This window comes from Brachionichthys hirsutus, chromosome 23 (assembly GCF_040956055.1).
Source record: "Brachionichthys hirsutus isolate HB-005 chromosome 23, CSIRO-AGI_Bhir_v1, whole genome shotgun sequence".
Lineage (NCBI taxonomy): Eukaryota > Metazoa > Chordata > Actinopteri > Lophiiformes > Brachionichthyidae > Brachionichthys > Brachionichthys hirsutus.
This window is the reverse complement of record NC_090919.1, coordinates 2877230-2893775: the sequence shown is the minus strand read 5'-3', so window position 1 is coordinate 2893775 and position 16546 is coordinate 2877230. Positions and strand designations below refer to the sequence as shown.

Sequence of the window (16546 nt, the reverse complement as noted above, 5' to 3'; positions counted from 1 at the left end):
AACGTTAAACATTTATTGATTTGGCTTTCGCCGGTGCAGATGTTCAAGCGCATCAACCATTAACTGGTAATGTTGCTACTCAGCCCATTCCAGCCCAGTTCATGAACCGCTGCGCCCGGCTGGAGGCGCTGACTGTGCAGCGGCAGCAAAGCCCTGGATCGGTGACTGTCCCTGAGTCAGGGAGATGCCATCGAGGCGTCAGCTCGACTTTGTCGACGCGCCGGAGGACGATCAGCCATGAAGCGAGGCGAGCTTGACAGCCGGAGGAGTAACAAGGGCGCACGTGGGACAAAGAACAGCCGAGTCGGCGCTTCCGCCTGCTGCCAGGGCCTCGGGCGTTGTTCAAGAGGAGCGAGTCTCGTAGCGAGTCTCACAGCGTTGCGTGGCATTGGGCGACACCGCCTCCGACAGGCCCCCGAGTGGTTGAGCTGAAGTTCCGCTGTGTGCTAAATCGGGTTTTATCAAACAGAGGAAAGGCTTCGACGGAGCCCAGAGAATGCACCACCTCCACGAGGTCGTAAAAAGAGGATCTCTGAGGTGCACATCGTGCAGCACTCCGCTCGGCGAAGGTCAACGTTACGATCTTTGAAGCAGAAACCTCTGGCATAATGAAGGCGGGAGTTTTTTTTCTGAGCTGCACACACACACACACACACACACACACAGCCAGTCGTTGCTATGCAGCCGCCTGCTTCCATCCATCATCTGGCCTCCCCTGAAGTGTTCTCCAGTTGACACTGAGGGGTCTGAACAGCAGCACGCCCGTCTCCATGACCTCCCCGCAGCATATGATATGAGCCTACGCGTCGTATCTGACACGGGTGTAGCACGATGATGCTACACACACACACAGACAAACACACACACACACACACACACACGCACAGACAAACACACACTGACAGCATCTTACATGGGCAGCATTCTTGTCTCTGCTCGTTTCTCTTCCTGACTCAGAGATGCATTGCACGGCGTTGAGACCACAATGCATCACTTCCATTTTAGTTCACACTCTGAAGGGCTGTGGGCGGCGTGTGTGTGTGTGTGTGTGTGTGTGCAGTAAAAGAGCGAGAGAGAGAGAGAGACCAAAAGGGCAAAAAGGATAGAAACAACCTTCATGCATTCATTTGTGTTCCATCCCGTTAGCATTTGCTCGATGCCATTGATTTCTCAGAGGCTGCAGATTACCACACTAGTGGTGTTTCCATTGGACAGAGGAAGTGGGTCCCAGTTAGCGGGCATGAAAAATATGCTGGGGAGAGGGAGCTGTCTGATCATGATGGAACACAGCGCATCCGATGCTGTGTTTCATCTCCGAGGGCATTCAACCAATCGCAACTTGAGAGAACGAGACAACTCAAAGACACCTCAATGGGTTAGTCGCATTTGAAAGACACTTGAAATGCACAAAGCAGAATGAAAACACCACAGTATTTACCACCATTTAAATAATCTGTTGTTGGATGACGGATAATGCAACACAATGCAAGGTTTTTTTTCTAACCTGTAACAAGAACAAATTAAACACTGTTTAATAATTAACAGTTTGACCCACTTTTTTTACTTAAGATTTATGTAATTTCGCGTTATGAAATCAGTTTTACGCACGAAAAACAAACCTTGTTTTTTTTTTTTTTTGGCCCTCTGAGTGAAAAATAACGCGGCCTCTGGCGGCCTCTGGCGGGCCAAGGCAGAACTACAGTTCCTCGCCTGGCCAAATTAAAGCGTCATAATTGCAGCGATGCGGAAATAGGACGCGCGCGCGCGCACACGCATACGTACACATTATTTAGCACATCAAGACATACCGTAAATATTTAAAGTCGGGATGTAGGAAAATATTGAGACAATTAATTACATATCATCGATTTCAGTGGTTCTAAAATACTTTCATGAATTGTGTCTTCTTATTGTCTGTTGATTATTTTACTGGAAAGCATGTTTCCTGTGCCTGTAAAATCTTGTATTTTCCACATTTTTTTTATGTAACATTTTTATCGGTATCAATTGTGTGCTTTAAATATTAGCCTAATATCATTTACAGGTTTTTTTACGTCTTTTTTTTTTTTCTTTTTGCAGGATTACAATTCTGCAGAAGGCTTTTATTGTTTTTCCAAAGGACCAAAATAATTTTGCAACGACACAACGTAATTCGGAATCAGGGAGAGGGAGGAGGAGGAGGAGGGGGGGGTATACGGTGTGTCTGCTGACAGAATTAAAAAACGCGCTCCTCCGCCTTGTCACCGGCGTCGTGCGCGTTTCCTTCTGCGAGCCCGCGCTCCCGCGTCATGGTGCTCGAGCTCAGAATCTCTGCGCCGTCTTCGTCCACAATCAATCAACACACCCAGACGCCTAATTAAGTGCGTCGGAGCCGGCTGCGCGCAGCGCGTCACCCGATCCCAACCCTCAAAGAGAAGGTAAGTTACGTTTTTGTTGTTGCGGTATTTGTGCAATAAAAAAGGACAAGAATTAGACTCCTTGAGGTGAGGGGGGGTCCCCCCCCCCGGGTCCCCCCCCCCCACCCCCTGCAGACTGGACACGTGCGCCCTGCGGCCGCAGCCTGCAGCGTCCGGTTGAATGTTTCCTCCACACCTTTGGGCGACTCTTTCTTCTTCCTAAGTTCAAAACGCGTTGGCGTTTTATTGTTTAACGTACCAATTGTCTCGGTGATTCATGCATGTAATGTGGGCGCGCAACGGACCAGGCTGTCCCGCCACTGCAGGTTGTTGTTTTTTTAAATGGACAGAAGAGGACGTCCCACTGAGAACGGCTCAGGTGGTGAAAGCAAATCCTTTTACAGGTCTGAAGTTCTGCTGCTGTTTCACTCAAACCTGCCTTCACGCAGCTTCCTCTGTTGTGAAGCTCAGCTCTGCTCAATTGGCCACTCAGACTTTCTTTTTCTTTTTTTTTAATTCAGTCTCTTGATCTCTCGTCTCCCCTCTGAGGGCAGCGTAATCTCCACCGTTCCCACTGCTGCATAACTTTAGAGCTGAAGTGTCATCCTGCCTGTGTGGGAGTAGACGTGATGTTCCCACGTCCTCGCTCCCCGTTTTGCTCAGTAAATTCTGCTGGAGCACGTTGGCGTAAGACTTAGGACTTTTGATGCCGATGATGGAGGCCCTGATCGGATGGCTGTGATGCTGCAGCCTATATACCCACATGAAATCTGCAATTGTGAAATGTGGCGTGGCCAAATGTGTGTGTGTGTGGGGGGAGGGGGATCTGCATTCTGGTCCTGTGTTGTGTAGGAGGAGTGTGATTGTGTGCCCGAGCGGTACACTCGGAGCTGTTGGACTTCAGTCCTTTTGAACGGAGCAGTCTGTCCTCTGGACGGGGGGGTGCACAGACAGACAACCGGACGCATTGCATGTGGTCGCTCCGGAGCCGAGGCGTCATCGTGCAGCAGCACGGGAACACACAACCTCCTGGAGGTTTCTGTCAAACCAGGCAGGCAGCTGCTCAAAATGATGCCCGGCAGGCAAAAAAAAACAAAAACGAATGAGCTAAATAAAAAATATCCTGACCACGAGGCATTTCAGGGCTTTTTCTTCCAAGGGAAAAAATACTGTAACTGAAACATTCACTTTTGAAAACGCCAATCGGAGAGATCAGTACTTCCTGCGAGTATTCTTCGGACGTGTATTACCATGGAAGTCTCACTTGATGTTTTGAGATTCTATTGACTGGCTCATTGTGGTGTGTTCTGTTGGACGTCTAGTTCGGCCTAGATGAAGTGAATCAAAGGTTGTTGGTTCGAGTCCCACCAGAGTCGTACTTTTATATGCAGTGAGCGAAAACTGCCTCCTCGCAGGCGGAAACCTCGAGCAGATCCAAATTCAAGATGACCCGGATCCTTTGAGAGGTGTGGAGGATCAAGTACGGCAATTATAATTTATTGTTGTCTAATTTACAGTATCAATAATAATGATCGCACAGAAATACAGTAGCAGATCCAATCGCAGGAGGCCTGAGTCTAGCAGCCCCCCCTCCCTCCCTCCCTCCCCGGCCACTTCAGAGAGAACAATATTAATGCAGCCTTTTGTCCTCTTGTGGTCACTCTAACACAATCTGAAAGTGGAGGTTGAAAGTGATCTTTCATCACCAGTGTCGGGACGACGCTTGGAAGATTCATGTGAAGGTGGAGAGGATCGAGAAATCCAATTATGTCAGAATGTAAAGCAATTGGAAAGAAACGCCGAAGCCTTTATTGATCTGCTTAAGACTGATTTTATGTTTTCTTTTCCGCGGATTGGATTTGGAGTCGATGAATCTGTGGCACGAAAGATATGAAACGAGCTCTCTTGATTTGATCTGGACATCTACACGACGTCTTTCTCGTGATTATGTCGCACATAACATTAAAAGTAAAAAAAACAATTATGTCCCTTTAAAAAAAAAAAAAATGTATTTTGATTATTATCAGGAGACGAACTGATTGATTCAGGCAGACAGAATTTAAAAGTCACAATAATCACGTTACGGCCCTTAAAACAAGCGCGTGAGCTGAAAGCGTGCTGCTAATGCTAATAATCCGACAAAGCTAATGTGCTAATTCTGAATCACTGTGCCAGTTAGCTGATATATGCTTCTAAAATTATGAATATTCACAGTTATGTTAACGGTTCTTCTGCGCTCCTGACTCATTCTAATGCCTTTTTAACAACTTTGTCACACACACACACACAGTAACACGCAGCTCTCACTTCCTTGTCACTGGCCCTGAGTGCCTTTGCCACGACTCTTTGACAGCAGGCATCGAAATGGACACCTGTCATCAATCAGGAGGCCCCTGTGCCCACTGTTGCCCCCCCCTGTGAATACGTTTAGCCCACTGCAATTATGTTCTTCCATTAGTCATCCTGCACAGGCAGCGATTGGCCTGCCGGCTATTCTTAGCCTCCATCGCCGTCAGTGCAAAAGAGAGGCTTTACTGACGTCAAACTCGAGCAACCGAGACGGATTGGTTAGCGCTCGCGGCAAGAAGGTGGCGGGTTCGAATCCTGTCTGTGAGGCGTTTGGATGTTCTCCCCCGGGTCTGCATGGGTTCCCTCCGGTTCCCCCACCGATAACATGCACTTTAGGTGAATTGGCGAATAATTTCTTCTTCTAAATAGTCAACTTTATATTTCTGACAAGATACAAAACAAAAGTGTGGTGATAAGTAACATCATAATAATAATGGGGGGGGGGCACAGGTTTAGGGACTGCCCTCAACCAGGAAGTAGACTTTCAATCAGGCGTAAAAATGTGTTTCTATGTCTGAGTCATCAGCATCGCGATGTAGCACCTTGGAGGTGTGGGTTTGTTTATTTGTACACAAGCAGCACAAAACAATCGTGTAAATGATGTTTATGCTACGTTGTCGCTAACGCCTCTCCCTCTCTGGAACTGGGGAGGCGGGTGGAGATTAAAAAACAAAAACAAATCTACCTGAGGGTCTCATCCTGAAACCAAATCTGGAAATGTTTGAAGAATTTGTTGAGGAAGATTCTATTTTTAATTTAAAATTTTTAAGTTTCTGCCATCGATATTTATCAAAACTTAATTGGAGTATGTTCCTCTCAAGCCTTCCTGGGATCACTTTGCAATTCATGCAATTTGCAGAATGATGTCACTCAAATGGCAAAAGACTAAAGGCAGAAAAGGGCCAAAGAATCTCTCCGTACAGCAGCGAGTGGAACCGACGCCAGCCAGGAGAGTCTTTCGCTCTCTGTAGTGAGGAATTATTAAATGCAAAAACTGGCACAAGCACCATAGCTGGAGGTTTTCCATGCCCCCTGGCGGCAAAGGTTGCTCTGCTTGCTGGGATGTCGCTGTCTCGACAACTGCGGTAACACGAGCCGACTTCGTTTTGTTGAAAAGGTGGAGCTCGTGTGGCGAATTTGGGCTTTTCATTCTTCCTGTGGGATCTTTCATCTGGGTTTTGTTTTGTTGTTTACTGGAATCATTTATGAGATGCGTGTCCGATTTTGAAATGATTCAAACCCGGCAACTCATTCGATTGGAAATCGTTTTCACAATCAGAGGCGGCGGCAGTACTCGAACGCGTTTCTGCACCTCTTACTTACCTTGATGCACCACCGTGTTTAAAATCGGTAAATCACAGAGAGAGAATTCTCAAAGACAATAACTTTAACCTTTTTTAAAAAGGCTGAAACAAAACCATCCACAGGACCCGTCCAGCGAGGAATGTCTACTCTGCAATGTTTGCGTTTGAGTCCTCACGACGTCACACTGTCGTCTGCACTGCCGTCCCTCCATCGACTTCCTCTGTTCCCCTCCAGAAGTCTTTCCCTGATTCTGTCTTTGCCTACTTATTAGTGTGTTTAGCAGCACCAGACTTTCTGGCCTATCCCACCGGGCCGCCGCCCTCGGGTGTAAAAACGCCCCGTTAGCTCGGGTGCCTTCGTTCTGCTTATTTCATTTCCAGTCTGGCAGCTTGAACTGACGCTGAAGTTGTGATTTCTTTTTTCCCGGCTTTCTTCCCTTTTTATCATTTCATCTTTCATCTGTCTGTTCTGCCCCTACCTCTCTGAGAGTCTCTCCTCCTCTGAGGGAATTACGTAAGGTTTCCTGTGTGTGTGCGTGGGCAGCGTTGCATTTATGTAATGTGGGCCTGGAAATGGTTAGCAAAATGCTAATGGTCTTGATCTATGTCATTTTATCTAATCATATTGAATATGAAACATTTCCAGGAAATTATTGTCATCAGTGTCGTTGCGTTTGTCCAAAAAAAAACAATCAGGACAAAATAGATCCCAAATCCACGCCGGGGTTTCATCCTGTTACAAGGCAGTTTACTACTTTAGCTTGTTAGCAGGCATGCTAAGGTTTGCAGCATTGCAATAGTGCAGGGGTGGGCAAACCTTTTGACTCGCGGGCCACAATCGGTTCTAAAATTTGACAGGAAGGCTGGACCAAGAACAGATGGATGGCGTATTTGTGTGAGCTAATATAAATGACACATGAAAGCTATAGCATTCAAGGATTTGGCCTTTTACAGGCAGGATTACTGGGAAAAGGTCAAATGAACGAGGTTTAATTATAATACAATTTTATTGAATGATATAATTTGTACAAGTTTGGCGGGCCGGATTAAAAAGACCAACGGGCCGCATATGGCCCCCGGGCCTGGGTTTGCCCATGCCTGCAATAGTGGCTTGAGTCATTCGTAGCATTCATAGCATCATTTTTCTCGTGAGCTTATATAACATCTTTTTGAAAACGGAGGAGTCGCCTCCTCTCGGTGACGCAAACTACCGGCTCTTGTGAGCTGGTTTCACTTTTCACACAGTCACTGATTTGCTTTTTAACTCTTTAACTGAGCGTTTCGAAACGGAACCAACAACCTCTGCAGTCTATTCCTGAACCCTGCGGTGCTTTTTGCCATTAACTATACTGATGGTTCTGGTTGTGTTAATAAAAGGCAGGATGTGATTAAAAAAAAAAGTCGACCTTTTAATGTGTTACTGCGTGAAAATAATACAGTATTTATTCTACGTCCTGTAATGCCACTGAAACTGGTTAGGAGATCCAGTGTGGGACCCATCACAGTCGAAGAGGAAGCAACAAATCTTCCTCCCAACATTATTTAAAAAAATAAAACTACAGCAAAATATAACCTGTGAGGTTGTGTGTCAATATTTTTGCGCATAATCTTTATAAATATGTGTGTGTCGGCGTGCACAATCATCTCCGACTTGTTAGAGGAAGGGTGTTTTCACTGAGTGGGAATGCCTGGTTGGATGTGTAGGCCCAGGTTTCTATGGCAACCATCTGCTGCTACGCTCACAAGCGTTCATCAGCAGCCCACACAATGTGACATCCAGCAGCAAGCCAATCTGAGAGAGAGAGAGAGAGCGAGAGAGAGATTTGTGATTGAATGTTAACATTAAAGGGCCAAAAATAAAGTTCTAAATGATTGGTTCGTTTATTTTCTATTAAGTTTGAGGTCAAACGCGGGAAGGTGCGTCATTTAAATACGTCATAGTGACGACAGAAGAAGAAGAGGTGTGCGTCACGCCGAGGAACACTGTGGCATATTTATAGATGAAAGAAAGAACACCCTGAAGCAGTTTAAAACTTTCTGAAAGTGAGTTTAGAGCTTTAAATGAACAAAAATACAAGATATGTTAAAAATTCAAAATTAAGACTTTATGGACAAAATACAGGAAACTATGCAAAATTATTACTTGAAGTTATCTTAAATAGATATAACGTACCCTTAAATATATGTAATATTTAAGTGTATTTCAGATGCAGGAGGTGGGCGGCACCCGGGGGGGCTCCCAGCGAGTCTTCAGCGTCCTGGATCGTCTGCTGCTCACGCATCCCGTGTGGCTGCAGCTGTCACTCAACAAAGACTCCGCCCTCTACATCCTGCTCAGAGAGCCTGTTGGGGTACGCCCACGTATCATCTCATTGGTTAGAAATGGCACAGGGGGGGAAATAATTCAGTTCATTTTGAGAAAAATTTATTATTTTGCTTTCAGACCTTCCTGGTACGTAAATGCGGCTCCAGCCAGAGGAAGGTTTTGTGTTTGAGAGCGACGGCGGACAAAAGTGCCTCCTCTGTGAAGGAGTGCTTCATCTGTGAGGAGGACTCCAGTGAGTACAGAGCAAGCCAGATCAGCGTGTTACCCCCCCCCCCCCCCCCCCATTCTGATCCTGATCTCTGTGTTCTACAACCAGCCTTCGCCTTGGAGAGCTCGGCGCTCGGCTTCCCCGACCTTTGTCGTCTGGTGGCTTTCTACTGCATCAGCAGGTCGAGTGTTGTTTGAAAAGTCTGGCCAAAACTACGTGGACATCCCTGACAGTTTTATTGGAGGTTGTCGGGAAATATTACTGTATTTTTCAACACGGCGCCTGTTCAAAGTGTGGCTAACGGGTGTCCACATACTTTTGGCCGTGCAGCGTACTTGACCCTCTGTGAATCCTAAGGTTCAGTTTTTCAATAAAATCTGCTTTGTGCATGTTTTTCTTTTTAAAATTATTATTCTCCGCAGAGATGTGTTGCCCTTCCCGCTGCAGCTGCCAGATGCCATCGCCAAGGCAACGGCGCACAGGCAGCTGGAGGCCATCTCTCACATGGGACGAGGTGCGGCTCTTGGAAGCGTCTCGTTCTTTTATTTCAGTTAGGAAAAAGATGGCGGTCGATTTTTTTTTTTTGCGATTCTTTGACGTCTCCTTCCTTCCGGCTCCCCTCATCAGATTTCTGGAGCGCTCCGAGCGCGTCCGAGATCCAAAACGGGCCGGTGGTCCCGGACGCATCTGCCGGCAGCAGCCGGGTTAAAAAGTCCTTGATCCAGGAGCCGTTGGGCCAGGGCAGACGAGGGAAAGTCTGCTTCATCAACCCGCTCTTCCTGCAGCTGGAGGGTAACAAGGTCAGAACTCAGAAACCATCTCTTTGAGAAGGTCCCAGATTCCCGTCGGGCCCGACGCCTGACTCCACTTTTCTTTTTTCCACGGCAGCCCCAGTTCATAAACCACAGCGCCTCCAATAAGCGGCACCGCTTCAAGCGCAGCATGCGGCTCCGGGTCTCGGAGTCGTCCGCCATGAATCTGTCCCTGGAGGGGGTCGGCTCCTACTCGCCTTCCTCTTCCGAGGAGCCGCCCGGCGACCCGGAGACGCTGCGGAAGGCCGACGGCAACCCGCAGAGGAGAGTTCGCCTCGGGGCCGGCGTCCTCAAGCGGACTCCCGCGGTGTCCCCGGGTTCTGCAGAGGAAGAGGACGCGGCGCCGCTCTGCGTGCTACAAGTAACGCGAGTTAGCATCAGCGCTTATTCTTTCACATCGTGTTGCTGTGAATCCTTTTTTTTCCCTAACGTTGCTCCATCATCCAACATCTCATCCGTCCTGGTTAAGACGTCTCCGAAGCCCCGGCGGGCTCCCCAGGGAGAGGGCGTGGGCATCGAGGCAGCGGTCCTGGCCCTGGAGGGGCGCCCGGCTCCGTCCCTGGCCGAGCTCGACAGCAGCAGCTCCTTCAGCAGCATGGACGACGGCAGCGACTCGGATTCGGATCCGGAGAGCCCGGTTCACGGCCGAACCCGCGTCGGCCAGCGGCCGCCGCTCGTGCGCTCCAGAGGCCGTGGCGGGCTGCACCGCATGAGCGAGGCCTTCGTGTGCTTCTTTGCGCCGGACAAGAGGCTGACGCGGCTGGTGGAGGAGCTCTCCAGAGACAGGCGCTCGGCGTTCGGCGCCATGGTTCAGGACTTCCTTCTGGCGCAGGGGGAGGCGCTCAAATCGCTGGCTTCCTCGTCTTCGTCTTCGTCCTCGGCGAGCGTCACCTCTGTGCGGCTTCTGCAGGGTCTGCGCCTCTTCCTGTCCCAGGCGAGGTGCTGCTTGCTGGACAGCGGCGAGCTGGAGCCTCCCATCGAGACGCTGGTTCCAGAGAACGAGAAAGGTGAACGTTTGAGCCGGGCTGCTCGTCTTCGTTGTATTTGGGGACCAAATATATAATCTGTTCTGTCTAGGTTTTAAAAAAGAACAAAAACATCCACCCTTTGTGGAATTATAAACACAAAAGTCATTCCGCACAACTGAACGCTGATTCTGAATAATCCCCTTTTTTGATTTTTGAGCCAAAGGAACGTGAATTAGTTGATTGGATTTTGCTGGCGGGTCTGGATTACACTTTGAGCCCGGTGAGTTTCTCTGAGGCGTGAAAGGATTGGAGGATTTGTCAGCACACAGTAGTTTGTGTGTGGCGTGGAGGGGGGGGGTCATATTGTCTCTTGTATTTAGCAAACAGCATAAGGAAAGCCCTTCCTGACGCGCCGGCGCTCACGTCCAATAGATTCTCCGCGATCCTCCGAGTCTTTCTAAAGGCAGGGCGACACTTGGACACCGTCTCGCACATCCGTTTGTCTTTGGCGTCTGTCAGCGCGGAGGCCGGACGGTTGCCTGGCGCCGCGGAGGCTTCAGGGGGCCGGCGCTGCCCTCCTTCCTTCCTGCGCACTGATTTTTTGATTTATCTCGCAGTGCGTCGGTGGGAGGCATTTGCATTTTTCCTTTTTTTTTTTTTTGCTCCCCCCCCCCCCCTCCTTTATCATAAAAAGTTATCACAAAACCCACGCACGCTTGAAGAGCAGCACGATTCAGGGGAGGGTGGGAGGGAGGAATAGAAATAGGATGAGTATTTTGAAAATGTAATCAGGAGCAGGTTTGTGAGTAAGAGATGAAATTGTCTTTTCTTTTTTGCTTCCGAGGCTGATGCCCTCCAGATACGGTCCAAGAGGGAGGCTGGATGAGAAGGAGGTAGATGGGGATGGGGGGGGGGGGGGGGGGGTTAGGCTAATGCAGGAAAGGAAAGGAGGCATTTTGATGCTCTGAAGAATTGTGACCTGATTTATGACGATTACCCACAATTCATGTGTTTGTGTCCGGATGCCAAAACCAAAAGATGTGCTTCTCCAATAAAATAAGAATTATAACCTTCAATTATTAACTTGTTAGTCATGATCTATTTAAAGGTTAAATAAAAATAAGAAAAAATAAGCAATCACTCACTTTTATGCACGGGATAGGCTTGATTGATTATTTTATTTAGTGAATTACTCGATGTACAACCCAAATATCTGACTGTTGTCAAAATCAGAAAAGGGAATGAGATTTATGGGAATTGAATGACGTGAATAGAAATAGATTTTCACAAATATGTTTTTCTCTTGCTGGAACGAAGATCTGATGAATTCCTTCAAAGTTTCACACAAATGTGAGCTTCTGTCCAGAAAAACTAAGACATCTTGCATTTTGGGGGAATAGTCAAGTCTGCATCGTATCATTTCTACAAAAATGAAGCTGAACTTAAAAATAAACTGGGAAATGTTCCCCGTTTGTGGCAACGAGCTTCTCCCTCTGTCTCTAGACCTGGCCCTGGAGCGGGCCATGTTCTCCTGCGTGCTGAGGCCCCTCAGGTCCCATCTGGATAAGGCTTTGGTTGAGCTTCACCGCAAGGACGGCACCACCCAGCGTCTCGCCCAGAGCCTGCTCGGCCTGAAGGGGGGCGCCGCCGTGGAGCGTCTCGGGGTGCGGGCGGGACTTCCTGACGCCCGGGCGGTGGAGAGGGTGAAGCAGAAGCTGGTCCTGATGCAGAGGACGCACTCGCCCATCGACAAGGTGCTGCTGCTGCTGCAAGTGTGCAAATGTGTCCACGAGGCCACGGGGGCCCTTCAGGGTGAGGCTGGACTTTAACCGGTTCCGCTTTAAAGGCCACTTCATTTGTTAAAGTCTATTCTTTCAGTTTGAACCCAGATTGAAGCACACATTTTGTCCATTTTTTCCACACTTGGCTTCTGTTTTTTGGGGTTTCTTTTCCTAGGACAGGAAGTGAGCTGTGATGACTTCCTGCCGTCGTTGTCTTATGCCATTGTGGAGTGCAACAGACCACGCATCCTCATTGAGGTGGAGTACATGATGGAGCTCCTGGAGCCGTCTTGGCTGGAGGGAGAGGGTACGACCTACCCCCCCCCCCCCCCCTCGGAACGCCGCCCCCTTTCAGGAGCTGTGTTTGGACTTCCCTTTTGACTTCTTTGTGTCTCCTCTTTGGGGTCCAGGTGGGTACTACTTGACCAGTGCGTATGCCGGCCTGTGTCTGATCCAGAGCCTGGACGGGGTGCCGCCGCTCTCGGGGTGCCTGACGACGGAGGCGCAGGAGGCCCTGAAGGAGTGGAGCTGCAGGCGGAGCCGAGAGGCCCGGAGACAGGAGGAGGACCGGCAGAGCCAGGTCGGTACCGGATGTGTGACCGTCAGTGATCCAGGGTGGGCGGGTTCTGAATGTCCACGTGAAGCGCTGCAGACGATCGAAACTCCTGTTCATTATATTGAAACTAGTTTTATTTTATATTCTACCTAAATTGCTTTTTTTCTCTTTTCGTCAGAATTGCTTCCGAATTGTATTTTTTTGCAATCTGCTGCCCAGGTCTAAGATATTTCAGACAGTACTGGCACAAACGGGGGCCAGATTTCCATTAATTGGCAGCATCGACTAGAATCCTTCGCTGTTTGGCTGCACTTGCAAAATTATTGCACATTTTGTTCCATGGTCCACCTTCAATTTGTGTGTTCTTTTTTTTTTTTTTTAAATAAAGATAGAAAGACGACACAGAACAAAGGACAAGCGTGCGTGATGTCAAGATTATTAAGTATTATAATGCGTTTGCATTACAGACTTTGAAGGTGGTTTTACCATACGTGATCAAAACTTTCGATTTAACGGATCAGAATTCTTCCTCTTCTGATAATCAACTCGGTGTTGAGACTTTTTTTTGTCTAAATGTGAGATGATTTTTTAAAAAGCAGAAAAACTATTTCCCGTGTTTCAACATATCAAACCTGAGCCCGTTTCGTATCTTTCAAATCACACAAAGAGCATCAGAAGCGAGGGAGTAATCCTCCAAAGAGGTCGTACTTTAAATTAATTACGCTGATGGCGATGCGTGCGGAGCGCCATCAGATTATCCTGCGTCTGCGTGAATGGCAGGTGGGCTAAAAAAGTGCAACAGGGACCCGTGTTCGGCTCACCTCAGTTGCCTCCGCTGCTGCTGTTAAAGTTGAAAACACAAAAGGTGGTCTCTCTAGTGGTTCTCCGTCAAATTCAGACCCCCCCCCCCCCCCCAAAAAAAAAAGCCCTGGATCTCCCTTCTTCGAGGGCGTATTAATATGAGCGGATTAGTTTATAGACGGGGGTTTTTTTTTTTTTTTAGATAATCCGCTGTTCTGGGCGCCGCTGGCTTACGATGCTGGGATGGAGACTTTCACCTGTCGCTCCGCCGTATCGGTTCACCACGCCACGGAACAAAAGGCATCGTCGTCTCTACGTCGTCACGTGGTGCCTCTCCTGGCTACAAATAGCCGATCTAGCTCGCCCCGGCAGCCAGATTTCCCACTGACACAGGCGGTGGGGGGGGATCAGTGAGCCAAGTGCTATGAAGAAGTGGGCGGTCAGATAACATGAAATTCATCGAGCTGCATCTACCCATCGAAGCAGGCAAACACAATATGCACACGGACAGCGAGGACTCTGTGAGTTTTGAGGACGGCGGACCTGTTGATTGTGAATATTGGCGTGCTTTTCCTGTATTTGGAGCCTGTTTGGCGTGCGCACGCGTGTGTGTGTGTCTGTGTGTGTGTGTGTGTGTGTGTGTGTGTGTGTGTGGCCGTGGCCGCGTGTACAGGTGGGATGAAGACGAGAACTGCCAGTGCTTTCTCAAGATGTTCATTTGGTTAAAGGGTTCTGTTCAGCGTGTGTGTGCGTGTGTGTGTGCGTGTGTGTGCGTGTGTGTGCGTGTGTGTGCGTGTGTGTGCGTGTGTGTGCGTGTGTGTGTGTGTGTGTGTGTGTGTAAGCAGGTGGTTGGCTCTGATCATGTAATAACTTGACGACACCACAATTACGGCGAGTGTTTGAAGAGTGTTCTAGAAACTTGCAAGTTGTGTGTTCGGCTGAAAGTACAGCGGGAAAACTTCTGATGGATTATGTTTGATCCGTGTGGATTGAGATGCTGTGCAGTGGGTTCATGTCGGGGGGGGGGGGGGGGGGTGTTGTCACTGAAGCTGGATAAATGTTCGTGTGATGCTCCTGGACCTGCTGCTTCTGTGTGGGAAGTAAAAAGCTTTTGTTTCAGATCGGGTTTCTTCTGCGAGCGCTGTGGAGTGGATTATGAATCTGTTAGCGCGTCTCTCACGCCTCCTCCGGCTTCATCTCTCTCTCTCTCTCCTCCCCCTCTTCTGCCCTAACGCCATAAGCCCCCCTGACCTCTGTTTTGCATGAATACTCACTCATTTTTTCTCTCTCTCTCTCTCTCCTCATCCTCCCTCCCCTCCAGAGGTGCGTTCGGATACTGTTCCAGGACGGCGAGCGGAGCGCTGTGCGGACGCTGCAGTGGCGAGCCGGTGAAACCAGCCAGAGCCTGGCGCAGCTGTGCGCCACGACCTTCGGGGTGTCCGACCCGCAGCAGTACGCCCTGTACTGGCGCAGCGGCGGCGAGATGAGGCGCCTGCCGCCTCAGGCCCAGCCCCGGGATCTGGCCGGCCACAGCGAGGGCGGCCCCTCGCTCTCCTACCTGAGGACCGACCACGACTTCAGCAAAATGCGGCGGCTCACCAGAGGTGGCGCCGTAGACCTGAGCGAGTCGGTGTGCGAGGAGTGAGTGGGTGGGGGGGGGGGGGGGGGGGGGGGCTGCTCCTGCGTTCTCTGTCTTTCCCGCTCTCGTTCTGTCTCTTTCTCTCCGGCGCTGTGATTTGTCTTGTCTCGGGTCAGGACTCGTGAAGAACTCGAGAGCTTCTCCGGACTCGGGAGCAGAACCCAAAGACACTAAACGCCTCCCTGAATGGACCGACAGCTGAGCAGCACCACAGTGCGGACTGTGCACTGTGGCTGCTGGTGTAAAGGAGTGTAACATTTGTGACATGGAAAATGTGTAATTAGTTAATTAATGGTTTTGATTGTTGTTTGAAAACATGGAGGGATTACATAATTTTAAACGTGAGGCGGCTCGAAGCCAAAGACGAATTCTGTGCGGCTGCTGTTGCTTGGAAACGCGTGCACACACACACACACACACAGACACACAAAAAAACACTTCCTGTACAGAGCAGAGAAGGCAAATTAATCACGGCGGTGATGTAACCCCTTCACATTACAGGTCTGAGCAAACTCTCAAAGACACTTAGATGTTTTATTTCTTCACTTTATTAAGTGTAAAAGTCTGTAGATCCTCACGTGGGGATCGATGTTCAAGGATTTGGAAACCTTTCTTCTGCCCCCCCCCCCCCTCTACACACACACAAACCGGAATTCAGTGTGTCAAAGTTGATGTTTTATAGCCAATACCAAACCTCCATACCAAAGTAAGAAACGACAGGAGTCCGGTTTGCAGGCTTTAAATCGGCTCTTTTAGAATCAGCCACAAGAGTTTTAGTTTATTTTAGATTACTTTTGTGTCCTTCCTGCTCACGGGGCTGGCGGTTGGAGTAACGATGGAGCAGGAGGGATCGGCGCCATTTTGTTTTAAAATCATGTCATCATCGCACCGGGGGACGACCTGCAACAGATTTTCTGAACGCATTAGACTTTAATGCCTTCACATTTGCATTCATTTCACGTTCCGCTTTGCTCCTTTCCAGTTCTGCTCTTGCTGCGTTACGGGCCCGGCCTGGGAGGGGGGGGGGGACGGTCCGACCACTAAACCAGGACCTCGCGGTTACTGGTAGAATGTAAATGTGTTTTTGGGCGTTGTTGCATGCTTGTTCATTTGCGAATGTGGTGTGTGTGTGTGTGTGTGTGCGTGTGTTCTTGAGAGCTCACTATTTATTTTCAGTGTAAAAAAGACATTTCTGTATTCTGTCAGGTAAATCAGTATCGCAATAAAAAAAAAAAATGCAATATCTCTTCATGTCGTCACCATCCAGTTTTTAGGGCAGTGGGAAATTGACGTGATGCTGATGTAGTTAACAGACTCGCCCACGGGAGGGCAGCAGATAACACGATCTTCCTTACGCTTTGCAAACAAGTTTTTTGGGGGGGTTTGAGCTTCAAATGTTGATGTCC

At 48.9% G+C, this 16546-nt stretch overlaps 1 protein-coding gene across 1 annotated transcript; it reads left to right on the top strand.

Moving 5' to 3' along the window:
- Positions 1 to 8256: 8256 nt before the first annotated feature.
- Positions 8257 to 15146, top strand: rin1b (Ras and Rab interactor 1b). Its single transcript, XM_068756003.1, has 11 exons — positions 8257 to 8400; positions 8493 to 8607; positions 8692 to 8764; positions 9006 to 9097; positions 9211 to 9383; positions 9472 to 9765; positions 9865 to 10402; positions 11867 to 12175; positions 12320 to 12451; positions 12555 to 12724; positions 14823 to 15146. Exons 1-11 carry the CDS (start codon positions 8257 to 8259, stop codon positions 15144 to 15146), a joined length of 2364 nt encoding a protein of 787 aa, XP_068612104.1.
- Positions 15147 to 16546: the final 1400 nt, after the last annotated feature.

What these genes read in the sequence shown, in the direction of transcription:
- rin1b (XM_068756003.1), top strand. Translation starts at nt 8,257, where the DNA reads ATGCAGGAGGTGGGCGGCACCCGGGGGGGCTCCCAGCGAGTCTTCAGC. An exon ending in CATCTGTGAGGAGGACTCCA is followed by an intron (nt 8,608 to 8,691) that starts GTGAGTACAGAG and finishes TTCTACAACCAG; the next exon opens with CCTTCGCCTTGGAGAGCTCG. An exon ending in GGTTCCAGAGAACGAGAAAG is followed by an intron (nt 10,403 to 11,866) that starts GTGAACGTTTGA and finishes CTCTGTCTCTAG; the next exon opens with ACCTGGCCCTGGAGCGGGCC.